The following is a 20,000-nucleotide window of genomic DNA, read 5'->3' on the forward strand; positions in this document are numbered from 1 at the left end:
AAAGGGACAATGTAAAGTAGCAAATATAGGCTAATAAAGACAGTGTTCACTAAGTTGTCTAGTAAAATAGAATTCATATTTATTTCAGATTTATTGCTCATATAACTCAGGTTTTATTTATTCTGTGCACTTCAGGTCAGCTGATAATTGTTAATTAACCCTTTCATGCATGGATTGTAATGTTTTCCTCTGTTTTTTCTTAATTAGGAAATTAAAAAGAGTAAGCTTTCCCTTTTTTTTTAAGTTTACATGTATTAGTTAAGTGCATGCAGTCAAAGGAAAGAGAACAGCGTATTCTGTATAAAAACTGAATGTAAAATATCTTATTGCTAATAAGGAACCAAATTAAAGTATGTTGAGACATGTTCTGTAGCTGAATTGTGCTTTGAACATTGAGCATTAGCACTTTGGGCTTATGCTCTACTATATTCCTGAGGGGCTTCACATCAACACATGACTTGCTGATCCACATACACAGATTGATTCCTTTATGGCAGGAAGCAATCAAGTCCTTGATTATTGGTTCTGCTTCCTTTTCTAAAGCCACATACTGGTGTACTTTCATCAGAAGTTCCAGAGGAGACAGTTAGACATGAACTTGTTTAGGACATCTACCATAACAGTGACAACATAATTTGATTTGTCTAAATCAAATAAGAGAGTGAGTAAGATCAGGGCCCTGCTAGAGCTGACAGTTCAAGTCTTTCGTGTCTAATATTTAAATAGCATAAGGCCATTATGTGGTGCTCACAGTATCATCACAATCTGACCTCATATTATCATCCCAAATCATATCGTATCTGACATTTGGCAACCATCCTGTCTTTTCTACAGGATGTTCTGCATAAAGGAAACGCATTTTCATGACAGCATTCTGAACCCTACTCAGTGGCATTTCCATTAGTGACATGTTTTCATTAGGTCAGCCTTCTTCAAAGGTTCTTCTACTGAGTTAATTGCAATTGACCCTTATCTGACAATACAGGAGCAATTGTATCCCTGTGAGGATGCTGAAAGGAGAACCTAGTTCTTGCGTGTAGCATGGTAGAGGTGGACTCACCTCACAAAATCTAATTCAATTTAAATCAAACTTGAAATAAAAAGGCACACGTAAAGGTAACGGGTGAAAAATCCTTTGCAGTGATAATCTGCCTGGTTGCAATGCTAGAAAATCTTATTGTGATAAATTATATTTAAAAAATATAAAACCTCTTAACATCTTAAATGTGCATAATAATAATAATAATAATAATAATAATAATCACGCTTATGCTGATGACACACAATTGTATATCTCTCTTTCAACAGATGGCCACAGTTGTTTGAAAGCTCTCATTGGTAAGTTAATTTACAACAAGCAAGATGTGCTATGGAACAGGACGTGACACCACTGCCCTGAGCTATGACAACTTTATTGAGTTTAGGGCTTGAAAAACAAACAAAAACAAGCAGCAATTGATACATCTACTGTAGCTAAAACTATTATTTGGATCAAAAGATAAGAAAAGAAATACAAGCAAGATGTAGCCAAAGTATGGAATCAAATAAATGGAAAATGGCAGCTGTTTATATGTGATTGTGAAAATGTTTTGTTATTGCTATTTGCGATGGTATAATTAACAAAAACTGACCTGTGTGCCATCTGGACATTTTTATATATAACAGCTCTCTCATAATACAATTTAAAATGTGTTTTCATTGTGTTTGGGAACAAAAATCTAGAGACTCCCAAAGGAAATTAGAGGTGAGGAAGAAGTTAAAATAAACTAGGATTTACCGGTTGGAATCTCTGGGAAGTACTTCACACTTCTGACCTTGCTGCAAACATCCCAAACAGCATGTTTCAGATCAGAGCCGTTACCATGTTGAAACAGTCAGATAATAATCATTTTCACCAAAGGATATTCCAGGGTAATATATCTTGAATAATCTTTGGCATGCATGTGTATTAAGCTCGACACAACAAAAGAAAATCACAACAATAATTACTAGTGTACAATAAGTGTACGTTCAATATCAGTCTGTCTACACTACATATAAAAAGATAACTTTTCAGAGAGGAAATATGGCTCCCTGACAGGATCGTTACATATGTAAACAGGAAATATGAAAAGATGTGTAAAAATACCAGAAATATACAGGTAGTTTAAATCTGATCAGGCTGCAGTTTTTCACATCCTTTCAGTCCTTTTCTGGAGAACATCAAAGCGATGAACACTTTTTCTGCACAGCCATATTGTCCCTATGATGGTCCTTCATTGTAAATGCTTGGCAGATTCACTAAATCCCAATGTGACATCAGTCTCAGCCTTGTCTTTGACACCATCATTTACTGTTCAGTACAGTGCCGGTTTTAAGAAATAGTCCAAACCAGACACATTTTTACATGTCTTTTTTCTTTGTCGAACTTTTTTGACATTCCACTGTCTGTCCAAGCTGGTATAAAAAAAGACAGAGATCATACAAGAAAACACTTGACATGTATGTAGATGAGGAGGAATTTAAAATACAACACAAATATGTAGTATTGACTGGCACAAATACAGCTCAAAATGTTTGGATACATTAGAGTGATAAAATACCAAACATCAGTGCACCAGTCTGGCTACTGCAATGAGGAGATATTCACCCCTTACACACACACACACACACACATACACACACACACACACACACACACACACACACACACACACACACACACACACACACACACACACACACACACACACAAATAAATAAATAAATAAATAAACATTACCCCCACCAAAACATGTCCTATATTCCCTTAATGTCCATCTAAACTGTTCATCAAAACAAAACAGATCTTTTCAAGTTTTGTCCCAGTTGACCCACTGCTTTGTGGTTCTTGCTAAACTGGGAACACTGGTCCAGTTTCCTGTCTGGTGGCTGGGGGATTTAGAGGAGTGAGCTGGTGGGGCTGCCAGGCAATGGGGGGCTGTTGCTGTGAAGGGTGAGGCTGTGACTGTGAGAGGGGCTGGGGCGTACAGGCAGCAGGTCGTAGTGACTGGGGATGTGGCTGTTTCTGGGCAAGTCATACGGATTCTGAGGGTAACTGGGAACCATTGCACCACCAGCTCCTTGGACAATGCTTATGGTCGGCTCTGAGAGAAAGAGCGAGAGAGATGAGGAATACAAGTAGTGCTTATGCTAATGAAGATAAGCTCAAACAAAAACAACATTTTAGCAATGACAAATGAAACAATAAATTCCCAATTAGGGAACTACGTATCTTGCTGAGTTGGATAAGAAGTTTAGTACCGTCCTCATGTAAGTCCATTAAATATGCAGCTGCAGCCAGGACAATATGGTTTACCACAGCGTGAAGTCTGGACTATTCCTTGACAGGCTACAAGTGGAGACTGGACTATACTTCATATTACCTCTACAAAATGGTGACTTGGTTTTTACATTTGCACACAAACCAAATATAGCTTGTTCAACTTAACTTTTGGACTGAGATAGACAAATCCAGCTCTTATACCACAATATTTATGCTAAGTTAGGCCAATGTCTCCTGCATGTATAGCTTTATATATGGAATGACAATGGTTTTAGTCTTCTCGTCCACCTCTAATCAAGAAAAAAAATTATAAAATATTGTAAACTTTTCCTTTAAAAATCACTCTCCTCTCTTCAAACATACCCATGTCGTAGACATTCTTGGCAGGAACTGTGGTGGTGGTGGTGGTGGTGACAATGGTGGCAGAGCAACAGTGCGCCATGTGTTCGCGGTGAGCCGGTGATTTCATCTCCACATAGCTGCTCTCTGAGTGTTTACACAGACCTGGAGGGTCGTTGATGGTGGCGTACGGGTTTTCACTATTGAGGGAGCAGGTGCTGGACAAGGAGCCCTTCATGTAGTCTAAAGAAATTATGAACACATAGAAATCACAAAGATGATTTAACCCTGTGTACAGGGTAAACAACACTCAGTGTCACACTTGGGAGTATAAACTATTCACATGAAATGACAACATTTTTCTCTGTGGAGGACTCATCAGTAAAGCTACATATACGTAAGAAGATGCTCTTAAAATTGAAGGTTGTCATTGAACGTCTGCATCTGAATTTTCACCACTATTCTCACAAATCCAACAAAAAGACAAGAACAAACAAAACATTAGTACAATGCAAATGTCATCATCAAAAAGTCCAAATAATCTTCTGAAAACAAATTTTAGCAAACCTTACACAAGCAAGAGCACATAGTGCATCTGTTGGGGGTCTGTATTCAGCAGCGCATTCATAGCATTCATTCAGTATTATACTAATAGACATCTGGCATTAAAACACAAAGGTACTGTTGTATTTGGCACAAAATGTGAGCAGTTCAGGTTAAAAAATGCAAACTATCTGAAGATAGGAAAGTTACAGGAAAGTTATTGTGCAGGAGAGATTCCCTGGAAGAACTTTAGGATTGATGGGGGTCAAAGCAGAAAAAGGACCCTTGCTGAGATGGAAAACACACAGAAGAAAAGTAAATTAATTTATCCTGCAAAAACACAAAATACTTGTTAGCACAAGCTGGTATATGTAAACAAGATCAAATCCATTACAGCTCACGTTTTATCTTCATTAATATAGAGCATTCAGGTTCAGACCTGGATCTGTGCAGCTTAGTTTCTTTTCCTGCACACATTATATCATTCAGGTTCTTCTTATTAAACGCTCCTCCCCAAGGCCTGTAGTTTCTTCTTCTAAGGAGGAATCTGTTCTTGGATGATTCTTATAAGGTTTCATTACTGCTTCAACCTGCTTTATCTACAGCTACTTGTGAAAGTGATTTCCTACATTTGCCAGAAAATCTTTGTGTGCGTATTACAATTTGTTGTAACTGAAGATTTAAGTGAACAAAAGTGAGGCACATTACAGATTACACCTGTACGACATTCACGACATGAAAGTCTTATCTGTGGTTATTTTTTTATTAATTCCTGCTGCAGATTGCCATAAAACAGTGACACTTTACTTCCTTGTCCATTTCTTAACTCTTTATTTTAAGAAGCAACAAGGATATGCATAATCACTATAATTCAACTTGACAATGCATTAGGCATATTTAATAACAGCTCCCTTTTATCAAATGAAGATGTCGCAATACATGTTAGTACACGTTACTACCAACTCACCGTATGATATTTGGTTTCTTAAGAACCTTTGGGATCTATACTGCAATTTTAAATTAACAATACTGTCTGAGAAGCTTGTATTGTATTGCATTTCGTCTTTGCTCCTGTGACTATAGGTATCGGATACTGAGTATGAAGCTCTGTGTGAACATTATGGGGCATAAAAGAAAATGCCATCACTGTTAATAACTGAGCACTGACTGACCTGACAAACATTAGATTTTCTTGGCTGATATATGAAGAATCATACAAGAATAAACACAAACAAACAAACAAACAAACAAACAAAAAACTGAGTAAAATAAACATGTCAGCATAGACAAACTATGTAACAGAGTTTCTAAATTACTTTTTTCTGTTCTGACATTTCTTATTAATTAGAGCCTAGCATGTACAACAATAAAAATTAAATCCATAATGGCCCACATGATTTATCAGTCTAACGCTACCATCTAGGAAAGTAATGTGTAAAAATAAATGAAACTATTTTAGACGTTTTTTTCTGCAAGAAACCACATTTTATCTGGCAGTTCACCTGAATTTCTTTAACTTTGGAGGTGTGGGAGTCCAAAGGATAAAGACATTTTGTTCTAAATCTTCTCTGATCTAAAACCGATACCTTACTAATTACTGAAGTTGACAAAGCAGGAGAGAAACAAACACACAAACACAGATAAGTAGCTACAAAAGAACATCCCCATCATATGTAATTATAACTAGAGACTTGCTTTGCTCTGCTGATATGAAACACCTTGAAGTCCTATAGTGTATAAAAAGTGCTATATAAATAAACTTGGTTTGACTAAAAATAAATAACTTACTGTACCTGCAGCTCTATACATTTTATAGAGCTACAGTTCTAGAGTGTCAATAATCCTATTCTGCCTGTCACACAGCTCCTGCTACAGTGTGGACTGTTGGAGCTGAAACTTAGAGCAGCCTCTCCTGTCACGTTACATGTCACATGCAGTTACCCACAGTAGGACTTGAATTTTAACACAGGGAACTGCAAACATGAAGCTGAGGTTCAAAATGCAAGAGAGAGACAGTCAATGATTGAGGGAAACATTCGAGCAAGCGGATTGGCTGGGGAGTCAGAGGTAATGATCCACCTCACTGTACCTCTGTAGCGTGGCTCCAAATGGTAGCTGTAACACCGGTCAATGCAGTAAACACCTGCATAGGGAAATGAGAATGTAAATACCCTGAAAGGTTAAACCAAGTAAGAAGAAAGGGAACATGATATAGCTTCATGTTGTCAGAACATTTATACTTTATTACTGTGGATTAGCACGGAGATTGGAGGATAATCACACTGTAGGTTTAAAAAAAAGGCCACAAGCCAGTAACCTGACCACCGCAGCCTTTATGCTTTCCATATCGAACTGCTCTATGTGCTTGACATTTCAGCACTTTTTTAATTTAAAGGCCCCGAAAACCCATTTTCTCACTCAGCGTCTCGCTGAGAGACAAAGTGTACTATACATCATGTATGTATCAGTGTATTTGAATAAAGTGGAGATGTAGACACTGACCCAGCTCACTGAGGTTACAGTAGGCCCCCCACTCTGGAGCACTGTTCCTGTTTCGCTTCTTTGTCTTCATCTGGAAAATATATTGAGACTGCTAACATATCAGAAATCACACATAGAAAAAATAATATGACAAATAAATGACTATGTGTAAAAACCTTGTGATGTGAAATTAGGAAAAGAAAGGATCATTTCCAGCTCGCATTTCAATGTTTCCAGCTGCTTATTTTAAAAGTACTCTATTAGCCGTATCTTAAGTATCAGATGAAAAAGACCCTTACGCTTTATACCTCCATGCACTCAGACTTCAGTGCATTATTTCATTTTCCAAATTTTAAATGAAAACTTTCTGTTGCTTTAAAATCTGAAATATTAACTGTCAGGATCTTGCAGCTTTTCGACCCACCTTGGTGCAGCCTCTCTTATTCGGCTTGGCGTAGTGTGCAGCATAGCTGCAAGGCCCCAGAGTGTGGTAGCTGGGGTTGGAGAAACAGCGGCCTACAGAGCTGTTACTGGGAGAGGACTCTGCAGAGGAGAGCAGGCCAGTACACTGCAGCCCTGCTGTCACCACATGACATCAGCACATGTTCTCATATCTTATCACCAACATATCACCATATATATATGCATGCATGTGTACACACGCACGCACACACACACACTGCAGTGCCATTTACGATTGTCCAAAGCTGCAAATTAAAGTGAAAGAACTCGAACAAAATAGAAGATCCTCAGTTATTATACTCAAGCAGTGTACAGACAGAAAATTAATAATTTAAACAGATTTCGATAGAGATTAAAATAAATAAATAAATAAATAAAAACGTTCAGAAACACTCAGAAAAAATGGTCACAGTTGTAGTTCTGGTTTTACGTGTTCCAATCTGCCTGACAGAAAATTGCCTGGAAGAAAAAAAGGAAAACACCTACAAATACAGACGTCTCACCTGACAGGGAGTAGTCGGTGGAGTTGACGTGCAGGGCGGGCATGTACGTGACACTTGGCACATGATGGCCCTTCTGTCTCTGTCGATAGCGGAACCAGACCACCAGACCGAGCATGGCCATGATAAGTAGCAGCAGGAAAACTATGCCTAAGACTGCACCTGCTGACTGGCGCTCTGATGCCAGAGCTGGACTGATCTTGGTGTAGGGATTAAGCTCCTCCATCATCAAAGCCGCTGAGGAAAACACGGAGAATAAACAGATAAACAGAAAAATTACCTCATATGACTACCATAATGTACAGCTGAAACCAACATTCATCTCCATTTCCTCCCTGCCAACATGCAGTGTTGGTGGTTTGATGCCAGGCTCCTCTGGTCCACATGTTGAAATGTGTCCTTAGGTAAAACAATGAACCCCAAGTTTCCTCTGGTGTGTTTTTTACTTTTTAAAAAAAAATGAGAGGACATTTTAAATCTAATATTTTGTTTTAAATAAAATCTTTTAATATTTAAAAAAACTTTTAGTTTTTAAACAAAGTTTCTTTTTATATTAATGCTCTATTTGTTTCTTTCAAATCATAACATTTTAAAGTGCTGATCTTTTGTATAGATAACAAATGCTGCTGAACAACCCAACTGTTGGGATTGAAATGGCAGCAGTTGGAAACAATGGAAACTTGAATATTTTAAGCTTTGCAAAGCCAGTGGTGTCTGCAGTTTCAAGTCGGCTGATAATGCTTTATAGATTCATCACTATGTGTGATGAAGTTCAAACTGTTGTTTGATACATTGTTGTTGTAAAATATTGATAACAGCTGCTTTCAAATTTGTCATGAGATGTCTACTTAATCTGTCATTGTATTCTACAGTACATCTGCTGAATAAAGCAAGAAAACACTTGTGTCATTAATGACATGAAAGCACAGACGTATAGGAGTAACTAATACCAAGATTTGTCATCGTGGTAAATGACAGAGAAACTTTGACTACATTTCTAAAAAGTTACAGATATAAGAATTTTAGTAAGGACAAAATGTCCTTACTGACCAAACCCAATAGGAAAAAGTACAGCAGACATATAAGTCCATCAGACCATCAGAGGACTCTTTGTACCTTTATGTTAGACAAACACTTTCAGCATCTTATGCACTCTCAAAAGATACGTGTCCTCCCCCAGTACAGATCCATTAGTTCTCACCCTGGTCACAGCGGATGCCTTTGAAGCCGATGCTGCAGTAGCAGGTCCCTGTCACATAGTCACAGGTGGCGTTGTTCATACACTCACACAGCTGCTGGCAGCCGTAACCAAACGTCCCTGCAGGACACTCTGGACACAGGAGCCGAGATATAATACATCTTTAAATTTTACAGGTGGATATTTTGCCATAACAAAAATATTAAAACTGACTTTACACAGTTTTTTTTAACTTCTAACTCATCTCCAGTAAAAATGTAGTTTTTTCCATCATAAAAACTATTTCCTAAAGGTACTTCACATATGTCTTTGTGAATATTTACATTTTGTGATTCTTAAAGATACTTGTTAAAGATTTTATTGTATACACATTTGCTAAACATCATCCTAACATGATTTCACTTCAAAGATCACAGCCATATACTGATGCCCAACACAGACTCACTGAGTTCACAGCTCTGTCCTATGAAGCCCGTCCTGCAGGAACACTGTCCGGTGATGTGGTCACAGTCTGCACCGTTCTGACAGCGACATACCTCTGCACAATGAAAGCCGTAGAAACCTGTAGGACAGCCTGAAGAGGAATAAACAACTGTATGTCCTTACAATTTCCACGTCATGCTTTTAACATTTCAAATTGAACAAATGCCATTTTTCTTTTCTCCACACTCAGTAACTAAGAGCTAATCCTTCAATGTGGAAATATGTTTGCAGGCAGCTTTTCTAGGACTGGCTTATCTTTTCTGTCACAGTGGAACTAAAATGGATCATCTCTGGAGTTTAAACTAAACCCAGTTTGCAACCCAAGCAGTTTTTAACAAATGCTTAGCGTACCTGAACACACGTTCAAAAGTGATGAACACCAGACCAAAATGTGAAAAAAACAATGAAAAAATTACTGTTTGAGTTTGATGAGTTTCTGGGACACTTTTGACCCTGTTTTTGGCAAAGGGTTTGAAGTACATATTCACATTTGATTTACTGTATATTGCATTTGGTGTCACCGTAACTGATGAGAAAAAAGTTCTGACCATAACAAAATCTTTACAGTGGATATTCTGGTTTCAGTAAATGATAAATCACAACTAAGTGTGGTAACAGATTATAAAAGTAACACAGAAAAAACAGCTGTGGTCAGACAACTGTCTCCTAAAACCTACGCTCCTATACAATTAAACTACAAACCTGATTACGTTTTCCTGAGAGACTTAATTTCAACCACATTACTTTTCCTGTGAACATAATGAGAGTATGTTGACATGTAAAGTAAATGGCATTTGTGAATACAACGTATTCAATTAGACAGGTACAGCAGCTGCTCCTGTGCTACAACATTAACACTGGTGGTCTTAATAGTGTTATGGAGGTCAAGGGTCAGCATGGCCACTCTGAGCAGTCACACAGCCCCAATGTACACAATGTGCAGAATTACACAAACCCAATACTCAAGGAAAGTATTAACCAAAAATAATCTCCACTTTTACTAAAGTAAAAGTATTAAAACAGATTATCTGCATTTTACCTTTGTAAGTACAAAGTAGCAGTACTCCTCAAAGAAAATGCTGTATTTTAAACTGTACTTATTACTTATAAACTGTTGGTAAAGGTGAAGCTGATTTTAATATTTGAATTTTTTGTACTGACAGGTGGTTAACCCATAACGATGCATCTGCAATTATTAGTTTATAATCTTTGTATAAAATACCATATGTTCATATCAAACATAAACTAAAGTCTTTTGCAGTAGATTAAAGAGTGTTGACAATGTTTTATTCCTCCTTAATATAAAGAAATGATAAGCTTTCTATTTATTTGCTGGGCTGTTTCCTGGGCTCAGAATGACAAAACTGATTGGAAAGTGTTGTTCACCTCAGCTTTAAAACTAGATTGCTTTATGTAAAAGAAACAGAAGGAAGTTTGGGTTATGGTCAGCTTATCTGGTTTGGAGATTAATAATTGTACTAACACTTCTGCTTTGAATTTAGTGTAATAATTGTCTATTCGAGCTGACCTGCCCCATTTGCCCTTTTAGTGATGAATGAAGGTATTACCAAATAAATGGAATTATTCATCATTAAAAATTGATTTTATAACTCACTATTTTGTTTCCTGAAACAAGGGTAATTAAAAGAGCAATTTTTAAATGGTGGCAGGTCACAAAGGAGGGGGGACCTAATCCTTTCAGATGTGTAGTTTTATAGTCTGCCACCAGATGGAGGTAAGAAAGTAATTTTTATTTATGTAGCACTTTTCAGGAGCAGAACATCCCAAAGTGCTTCACAATAACAACAATCAAATAAGATTCATAGACCAAACATTTAAACAAAGATTGAAAACCTAAGACAAAAATTCATAAAATACAAAGTGAAACAAATGTACATCTAAACAAATGTGTCTTTAGCTGCTTTTAAAGGCATCCACAAGTCCAGCGGTGATGTTCCAGAGTTGAGGGGCTACAACTTAAAATGCACAGTGTCCTTTTGACTTGAGTCTGGGGCAAAGGAGAACTGACAAAACCTGACCACAGGACTTGAGGTTAGTGTTAGTAATATGCAGCTGGGCAGGAGGTGCTTAAAATAAGCAGGAGCTTGACAGTGCATGGCTCTAAATATATGTATTCAAAGGAGGGGCTCTTAGTAATGCCCACTGCAAAAAAGTAAGATTGCAACGATAATATGGGCACACATCGAGAGTGTATCAGTGTTTCCCCTGTTAGATCTCTGTGTGTTTTTGTGTGTGTGTGTTTAAGAGTATGTGTGAGATCCCTACGCTGTGTACAGTAGAGTCCCGTCCATCCAGGGCTGCAGTTACACTCTCCATCAGCGACGCTGCACTGGGCTCCATTGTGACAGTTGCATGTGTGGATGCAGTCTGGGCCCCATGATCCTGGGGGGCATGCTGCCAATAACCCCCCCCACACACACACACACACACAAACACACACACACATGCACGCACGGAGGAAGAGAAAGGGATTGAAAGAGAGAAAGATAAACACATACATACACATAATCTCCTCCCACACACACAACCATCACCCTGAGGCCGTGACTCGATGACAGTTGGTGTCTTTATTTGCCTCACAGGTGATTGAGTGATTGTGAAACCTCTAACCTAATGTTGGAGCCAGTGGAGTAATTAGTAGTTGTTTGTTTTTTTTTCTGTTAAAGGGTTCATGGTCAACTCTAGCAGAATGAAATCAATAACCAAACACAGTCCAAATAGATTTCACTCCTTTTTGGAAAATGAAGATTTATGGTTTAAAAGTACTAAGGGGAGAAAAAGAAAAGAGGAAAAGTTGTTGTCTTACGTTTGGAGCAGTCCTCACCGATCCATCCAGGGTAGCACTGACAGGAGCCATCGATGGGATTACAAGTGCCATTGTTGGTGCACAAACACATTTTAGAACAGGCCTCACCATACTTTCCAATGGGACACACTGTGAGGATGAATGGCACATTAAACACAATCAGTTAAAAATATAAACTGCTTTAAGTGATTTAAAAAAAATAGGTGAAAAGTATTTTTTTACAAAACAAATCTTGCTGGACAGAAATATGTAAAAATGTAGTCACGATTCAGTATTAGTGGGCAAGTAGCAGGACTTTGTTATCTCTGCCTGCAAATAATGAATTAAGCAGATTTGCCCACATTCCCCCTGTACTCTTCTGATGACCAACACATAGTATGAAAGGCAGCTTAATCTTTCTTTCATATGTTTTTTGATTAAATGTCAAAAATAAACTCACAGGGACAAAGAGACAAAAAGGACACAAATAAAAAAAAATTGATTAAGAGCAAAGCAGGAAAATACATATAGAAAAAAAAATACTGTGAGTAGAACAAAAGGCATCTATCCACAAGTGAAAAATATATAAAGTCTTTTCAGTCAACAGGAAGCATTAGTCATCTAAACTGGGCACACAGTGACCTTCTCTTTCAATGTACTGTTAATCACTATTGTATTTAATTTGTACTTATCTCTAATTTGATAAGACACAAAAAATGATTGCATGGCATTTTCTTCAGCTTTGAAACACACCTAGTCCAACAGTGTGAAATGAATCATCACTGCTGATTGTTTCTAATGTGATAAGCATCTCAGCCCAGGTGGAGAAAAGAGAACGAGTAGTAGTCAGCAAGAAACTATAATTCTGTTCAAAGTTTGTCATCCAGAGTGGCTAAAAGGAGCTGGGAGAAGCTTTCCATGAACACAGTTTGTTTTGTCAGTTAATCACTTTAGGGAAACAGACATCCCGTTGCTTAAGGATGTAATATTTCCACTTTTTTATAATTTCACTAAATGTAGTTACACTAATAAAACATTGAGACACAGATAGTATAATCAGTGACAAGCCTGACAATATATTAACATCCTCTGGGTTTTTTATGCATTTTGGAAATTAACACACAAAGATGTACTATTCTGTCTTTATTACCAGGTTCTCTTGGTCTGTGCTCGCAATAGCAATTAGCCAGTCACCCATATTGTTTCTCTAAAAGAAAAAAACCCAGAGGGGAATTCTTTAGTGTGAACATAACTACAACAAAGACCATTAATAATGTTTTGATGTAACAGTTACCAATGTATGACTAGAATCTGTAAAGTTTGGATCAAAGCAATTGACTGTATGTTCAGGACATGTGACTAAAACCAGGAGAATTTATCAAGCATAATTAGCAGGAGAGGGACTATTGGGTTGCTCCCTGATGATCGTCTGTGTTTTAGCCAAACTAAATGTGCTGCTGCAGTGAGGTCACTCAGTCCTTTGGTCTCAGCAGATACTGGACGGGTTGTAATTAATGTTGTTCAGACATTCATGTTCCTTAGAGGATAAATCAGATTACAGTATGTTGACATCTTGACTTTCACTGTAGAGCCATCGAGAGGTCACCACAGAACACAACAACAAACAAACAAGCGAACAAAAAAAACTTATTTTAAAAGCCATCACACTTTGTGCACCAAAAATCCACTCCTGGAACAAAAGATATGTGATGCTGTGTGTTTCGCTTCGTATGTTATCAGACCAGCAGTTAAAAAGCAAATGGTATGTTGTTGTTTATTCACAGAAGTAAAGCATTGAGTTAACAGACTGTAGTTAGATCAGTCTTTAAAAACTGAACACTTGGAAGATTATGGGCAGCAGGAATTATCTAGTTAGTTAAAAAAAAATACTTTGTATCTGCACACTTGTAGTTTTATATTATTTCATAACAGCTGTCTTTTTCGTGTACATAACATTATTATGTAACATTAACTTGTTTAGTGTGTTCAGGAAAACCGTTTGCAGAAATCCTGAATGAGATATTGTGCTGAGTTACAGAGTGTAGTGGAATTTAATCATGGATGTATTAGGAGAACAGGAGACCATGCTCCACTATGAAATAATACTAATCTCCCACAGACTTCCTTAGTTTAGGGCCCAGAGACATTAAAGTCGTTCTCTAGTTAAGCCATCTGACTCGGCCATATCACATGAATAGCATGAAAATCATTTACTGACACAGCTTTTGTTTGTGTTTGTAAGACCTAGTAGCTTATATTGTGATGATACTTGTTTCCATTTCCATTGTCCATGTTTCTTGGTTGAGTGTTTCCACCTTTTTAACTGAATAGTTTTAGAGGGGAAATTATCAATAATTCATGAGAAAAAGGCAACATTTCCAGAGTAGGAACTATACAGATGATTTGGTAACTTTTTTTTTTAACTATCTTGCAACTGTGGGGTCCCAATCCAAGACAGAAACCACAGGTCGAATTTACTTTGTGTAGCTTACATATAACTCCAACTTCACCTTCAGCTGTTGATTCAGACTAAAGCTTAATGCCAAATTATCACAGACATGTCTGAATTAAATGCAAGCCCATAACTCACTAATGGATCCACTATTAGATTTTTTTAAAAACACATTTTAATGAGCTTGATTTGTTCTGGTTGTCTGAACACAAGTTAGTGGAAATTGATATTAAGTTTTACTGATAAAATTGTGTCTTGAGTGAATTTGTAGAAACTGCACTACGGAATAAATAATTTGCACTTTACCCTTCATAAAAGGGCTTTTCTAGAGTGCAAACGTAAAAACCTTGGAGCGCCCCTGCTAAAAGAAGAAATTAGATTTCTCAGTAAAAGAGGTGACAAGCCGTTTTGTCTCTGTGACTGTTAAAATGCAACACACTCCTTAAGAATTTACCAGTCAATAACATCATTAGCTTGTACAAAAGAGTATCCAACTTCAGAAAAACAGGATGGACTGGCAATGGCACTCCAGGTGGTTAAAAGCCCCCCTGCTGGACATCTGATTTATCAAGGCTCACCCAGTTATCTATGGGCCTGCTACAAAGATGCAGTGGCCAGCAGAATGGCTAACGTGGAACAGAGCATAACTAAGGCCACCTTCATGTTTAATGATGATGAATATTTCACAGCACTCTCCTTCACTGTCTCCATTTAAAATTCGACTTAGCAACAAACCTTGGGCTGACTGCCTTCATAGGAGAATTAACACCTGTTAAACCTGCAGAGGAGCTAAACTATGCAGACATACTGATGGACGGGAGGACCTGACAACACATTATTCAGATAAAAATGAAAAGGTGGGAGAGCGGTGAAAAGATTCAGAAAATGAGCTCAAGGTTATGGTTTGTTTCTCTTTTATCACTTATATTTCTAATTAACTGTAGATATTCCATTGCTTTGCTTCTTGTACAGGACTTCATTTCTAAATTAAAGTTAATTACAGATGTCAGGGTTTAACAAAAAGCCAGACTGCAGTGGTTAAACTGTATACAAGTTCTGTCCTGCTCCTGAATTTCCTGGTTTGGTGGCCTGTGGCAACTTTGACTGGTTGCTTAAAGTGTGACAAGATGACAAATAAGATGACAAACATTTACAAATAATTCATGAGTAAGTTTGTGCACCAACTTGCTGGGAGTTTGGGTGATTGACAAAGTCAACAGTAAAAGAATATTGATAAGTTATGTCACTCAGCTTGGAATGCATTATGTGAATATAGCGCATGTGGACTGGACGTGGCGTCCTGCCTTTAATCTCATCACTCTCTGCAAGCACTCAAAGACTGGGGAGTGACAGTAATACCTAGGGGTGTGAGATGAATAATAAAAATGAATGAATGTATCTAGTGCCTATTCAGACACTGATTGAACCAGAACCAGATGTATGTCAGTTTTGGAGCCAGCTAACACATGGATCCTGGGATGAGATGTGGCCCATGTGGGCAGCACAATGGTGGAGTGGGTAATGTTGCTGCCTCACAGCTACAAGTTTCCGTGGTTCAAAACCATCTGCCGGCTGCAGCTTCTCTGTGTGGAGTTTGCATGTTCTCCCTCTGCTTGCATGAGTTTTCTCCAAGTACGCTGGTTTGTTCCCTCAGTCCAAAGACATGTTAGGTTAATTAGTGAATCTAAATAACCTGTAGCTGTGAATGTGAGTGTGAATGCTTGTCTGTCTGTGTAAACCTTTATTATTATGAAAACTGTAGTATATAGTATATGTAGTATATATATGCAAATACGTGATGATGTGTGCAGTAGGAGGAGACTGTTTAAATGGACTCTGATTTAACACATGAAAGCCAATTTACTCATCACAACGTCTAGCAGTTCTTCCTGATAGGTTTTATTTTTATTATCACCGTTGTCTCATTTTACTTTAGGCTTGAAGGCTACAAATTATTGGAAACCCTATATTGTAAATGGAAGGGGGAGATTCTGAAAAATTTTATTTACCAAGGCTTTACCCATGATTTTGGAGATTTGCCTAATACAAGAGATCCAGGTGTCTTGGCTTTTGCTTTGCTTTGGTCCTTTTTTTGATGTTGGAAATTCCTCAACTTTATATAAGTGCAATACTAAGTGAAGTATCCCATTAAAAACCAGCGAAGTAGATGGTTTTATGTAACCGTATCTGTACACCATGAAACAACCATTTCACACTTTTCATTTCGGTTTCATCTCCACATGCTTTGATCTGTACATGTATTCATTTAGAGGGCTTAACGTTCATTTAAACAAGATCCTAAAGGCTTTGCTAAGTTACAACTGAGGATATAACAGTACACAAACAACAAAACGCAACTGTTTGTCCACACACGTGGCTTATGAAGCTGGATCTGTTATGCACATGAAACTAAAGAAAGCCACAGTAACACTGACCTTGATTGCAGAGGGAGCCAAAGAAGCCAGAGAGACATTCACACTGGCCGGTGACATGGTGGCACGCCCCCTCACTGTGGACACACTGAGGACAGGACTGGCTGCAACGATGGCCATAAAAACCAGGCGAACAGGCTGCAGAAGACATACACATACACTTCTGTTAGAGAGATGTGTGTATGTGACAAGGAGAGCAGAGCATTTCAGAGTCTAAGGCAAACTTCTGATTAGTTTTCTGATTAGTTCTTTGGTCACTTGAATAATGGATTTCATGGTCCACTTAGTCCCAATTTAAGCTACATTTTTAAACCCACATACATGAAAGCTTAATACAGACTATGTACTCCATACCTTAATAACTGTGGATGTGTGTGCATGCAAAAGTGCACGCATGCAGTAAATGTGCCCATGGGTCCACCTGTAGACTGCATTAGTTTTGCTTTGTTTCCTTCTACTACAGATCTTCCCTCACACGTCTTACTTTAATTTGCTCTAAGGGATGTTACTTTAAGTGGCGAGACATGCCTGTACATGACAGTCTAGTGCTTTTTCCCCTGTTACAGGGTCTTCCTAATTAAGATAACTGCCAAAGCTGTGAGCCGGGAGCCCCTAAATCTATGACTGGGATTGAGGGAGAAGAAATGAAAACTGGTATGTGGTCATAGCAGCATATTAATAACACTGTCAGACACACTTGTATTTACACCTCAAGCAACAGCAGGTAGCCTTATTTAAGCAAGCTATAAAAACTGATGATTTATAAGCCTGTCCCTCAATTATTCTTACACTTAATCCATCAATAGATACTCTGAAGGTTGTTTCTGGTTTTGAGATATGGAAAAACATGGTAGCTCTTCTGAAAACATTGCATTTCTCAGTTACTTTAAACTCACATTTTATTTCTAGGCAAGATTGAGATTGAGAGAAACCATATCATTGCAGGATGATTCACAGTGTAACAGTTCTGATCATTAATTGGGTAGATTTAGATTTCAATGTGCAGCTAATTACACTGAAATTAAGTGACGGTTCAAAAAAGCTTTCAAGGTGGATTGGCTTTTATATATCATACAGTCCCATGAGGCTGCAAGTCCAAGTCTGCAGTGCAACCTGGAAGTATGGGCCAGCAAAATATTTGTCAGCAGGTAAAGGATATCCATAGTTAATGTCTGAAATCTAAAAATGTCTGTAATCACCTCATTGTTTACCTATCCAATAGACACTTATTGTTTAGTTTAGTGAGTACTGAGTTGAATTTACAGCTGTATCTCAAATGGACATTACAAAAAGTTTGTATGGAAATTAATGTACATGAATTGGATGTTTTTTTTCTTCTAAATCCTTCTGTTGTGGAGTTTTTGAGGGTCCTGTACAGAGCACGCTGGAGTCAAGTCAATCTGGACATTCAGATAAAATAGCAGACAGCAAATTCAATACACAATGTCATAAATACAGACTTATTTCAGATAAAGAGATTAAGGTTATTCCTTAATCATCATCATTATTCAGGCACTTACACACCCCCACAGTTCCTTACAGCCTAATCATGTGCTTTTATTTAATACCATTCTGCACGGTCTGCATACCTTTAATCACATACAAATAACTACATTAGTATACTGTATATCCTGTATATTAACTATGCAAAGAAAGCTTGTATACCTCCACTTTTATTAATTTTGTCCTGAAGCCTGTGAGTGGAACACACGCAACGACTATGGTGCTTGTTATTCCTCTTCACGACGTTTTAGATGAAACATTTTTCACTCCACGATGGTAATTTCTTTGCTGCAACTTTTGCTTTATTTTGAAAATAAAGATGATAGATTTAAAATAAGAGATTAAGAGTTTATACAAATTTTAGTTTCAGATCAACAGCAAAGTACATTGTCCATCTTGAGGTTACTTTAGGGGCTCTAGATGGCTTTGAATCAGGAGGGATTCAAGGGCTGCTGCTGCAGCGACAGATGCCAGGGTATTACCAACCTTAGTTGAGTCGTTTCAAGGGGAGATGTATGATGCTGAAAGACCTGAAACAACTGAGGACCTCAAGAAGCACCACTAATGCTGTGACCCAGTGCATCCTTGGACATGTTTTTAAATCAGGATATCGCGTGTAGATACTGTATTAGCTAACATGTGTTAAAACATATTATCCTTTAACTGATTTTAAAACAGGAAACAATTCTTCATCATTATGGAGATTTTTATCACTACTGCATGAACACATTGCTGGTAAAACAGGCACCATTCTTCACCAACTGCTTTCATTCTCAAGCACCTCTTTTTGATAGCTGTGTTTTTACATACTGTATAATTCAAGGATTTTTCTACTGTGTTGCCCCCCCCCCAACTACTGTACTGCAGGTAAGTTTGTACAATATATGTAGGCTGAAATGTGTGTGTGCTTGCACATAATATTTCTGTACTTCGTCTGCAGTTTGTGCCGCGGTAGCCAGGAGCGCACACACAGGTGCCATCCTCTGGGGAGCAGGAGCCTCTGTTCTCACAGGTGCAGCTGTAGGAGCAGTTGGGTCCCCAGTGTCCCTCCTTGCACACACTGTCGCAATGTACACCTGCACAAACCACACAGACACATAGATTCACACTACAATTCAATGGTTAAGCAATAGGCTTAGTTCTTAGCTACCCAGGTTGTGAGTCAAACTGTCTTCACTAACGCTGCTCACCAAGGCACAGACGTGTTACTTAAACTTAAAAAAGAGAAAATGAATATAAAAAAAAAAATCACCATGAAAAAATGGGGGCAGATGATGGAACATTAACTGTAGGAATTTGCAGCATCTTACACAAGAAAGGAGTTAGCAAGGGAGGGAAATAGTGTGAAGGAGAATATATATATACACTGTAAAATCTAATAGATGTCTTAACTTATTAGTGTACTCAGTTATCAGCAACATGCACTTCTTACGGTTAAGTTAGAGTTAATTCCTGGGTGAACAAACATTTAATTATTGTTTCGAGTGAAGTTCAATT

At 37.9% G+C, this 20,000-nt stretch overlaps 1 protein-coding gene across 2 annotated transcripts in view; it reads right to left on the reverse strand.

Moving 5' to 3' along the window:
* Positions 1 to 1,317: 1,317 nt before the first annotated feature.
* LOC137116313 (multiple epidermal growth factor-like domains protein 11) overlaps positions 1,318 to 20,000 on the reverse strand; it is a 106,729-nt gene continuing 88,046 nt past the window's right edge. The window contains exons 14-25 of one of the 2 annotated variants that reach the window (XM_067495562.1): positions 19,433 to 19,579; positions 17,004 to 17,138; positions 12,138 to 12,266; positions 11,597 to 11,725; positions 9,273 to 9,401; positions 8,831 to 8,959; positions 7,633 to 7,866; positions 7,092 to 7,243; positions 6,689 to 6,758; positions 6,276 to 6,329; positions 3,668 to 3,886; positions 1,318 to 3,125 (exon numbers count right to left, since the gene is read on the reverse strand). In XM_067495562.1, coding sequence (XP_067351663.1) covers positions 2,920 to 3,125; positions 3,668 to 3,886; positions 6,276 to 6,329; positions 6,689 to 6,758; positions 7,092 to 7,243; positions 7,633 to 7,866; positions 8,831 to 8,959; positions 9,273 to 9,401; positions 11,597 to 11,725; positions 12,138 to 12,266; positions 17,004 to 17,138; positions 19,433 to 19,579 — 1,733 coding nt within the window. In that variant the 3' untranslated portion in view covers positions 1,318 to 2,919. The remainder of the gene's footprint in view (positions 3,126 to 3,667; positions 3,887 to 6,275; positions 6,330 to 6,688; positions 6,759 to 7,091; positions 7,244 to 7,632; positions 7,867 to 8,830; positions 8,960 to 9,272; positions 9,402 to 11,596; positions 11,726 to 12,137; positions 12,267 to 17,003; positions 17,139 to 19,432; positions 19,580 to 20,000) is intronic. The other variant, XM_067495563.1, reaches the window with a different exon arrangement.

Source organism: Channa argus, chromosome 2 (genome assembly GCF_033026475.1).
Source record: "Channa argus isolate prfri chromosome 2, Channa argus male v1.0, whole genome shotgun sequence".
NCBI classification, from domain to species: domain Eukaryota; kingdom Metazoa; phylum Chordata; class Actinopteri; order Anabantiformes; family Channidae; genus Channa; species Channa argus.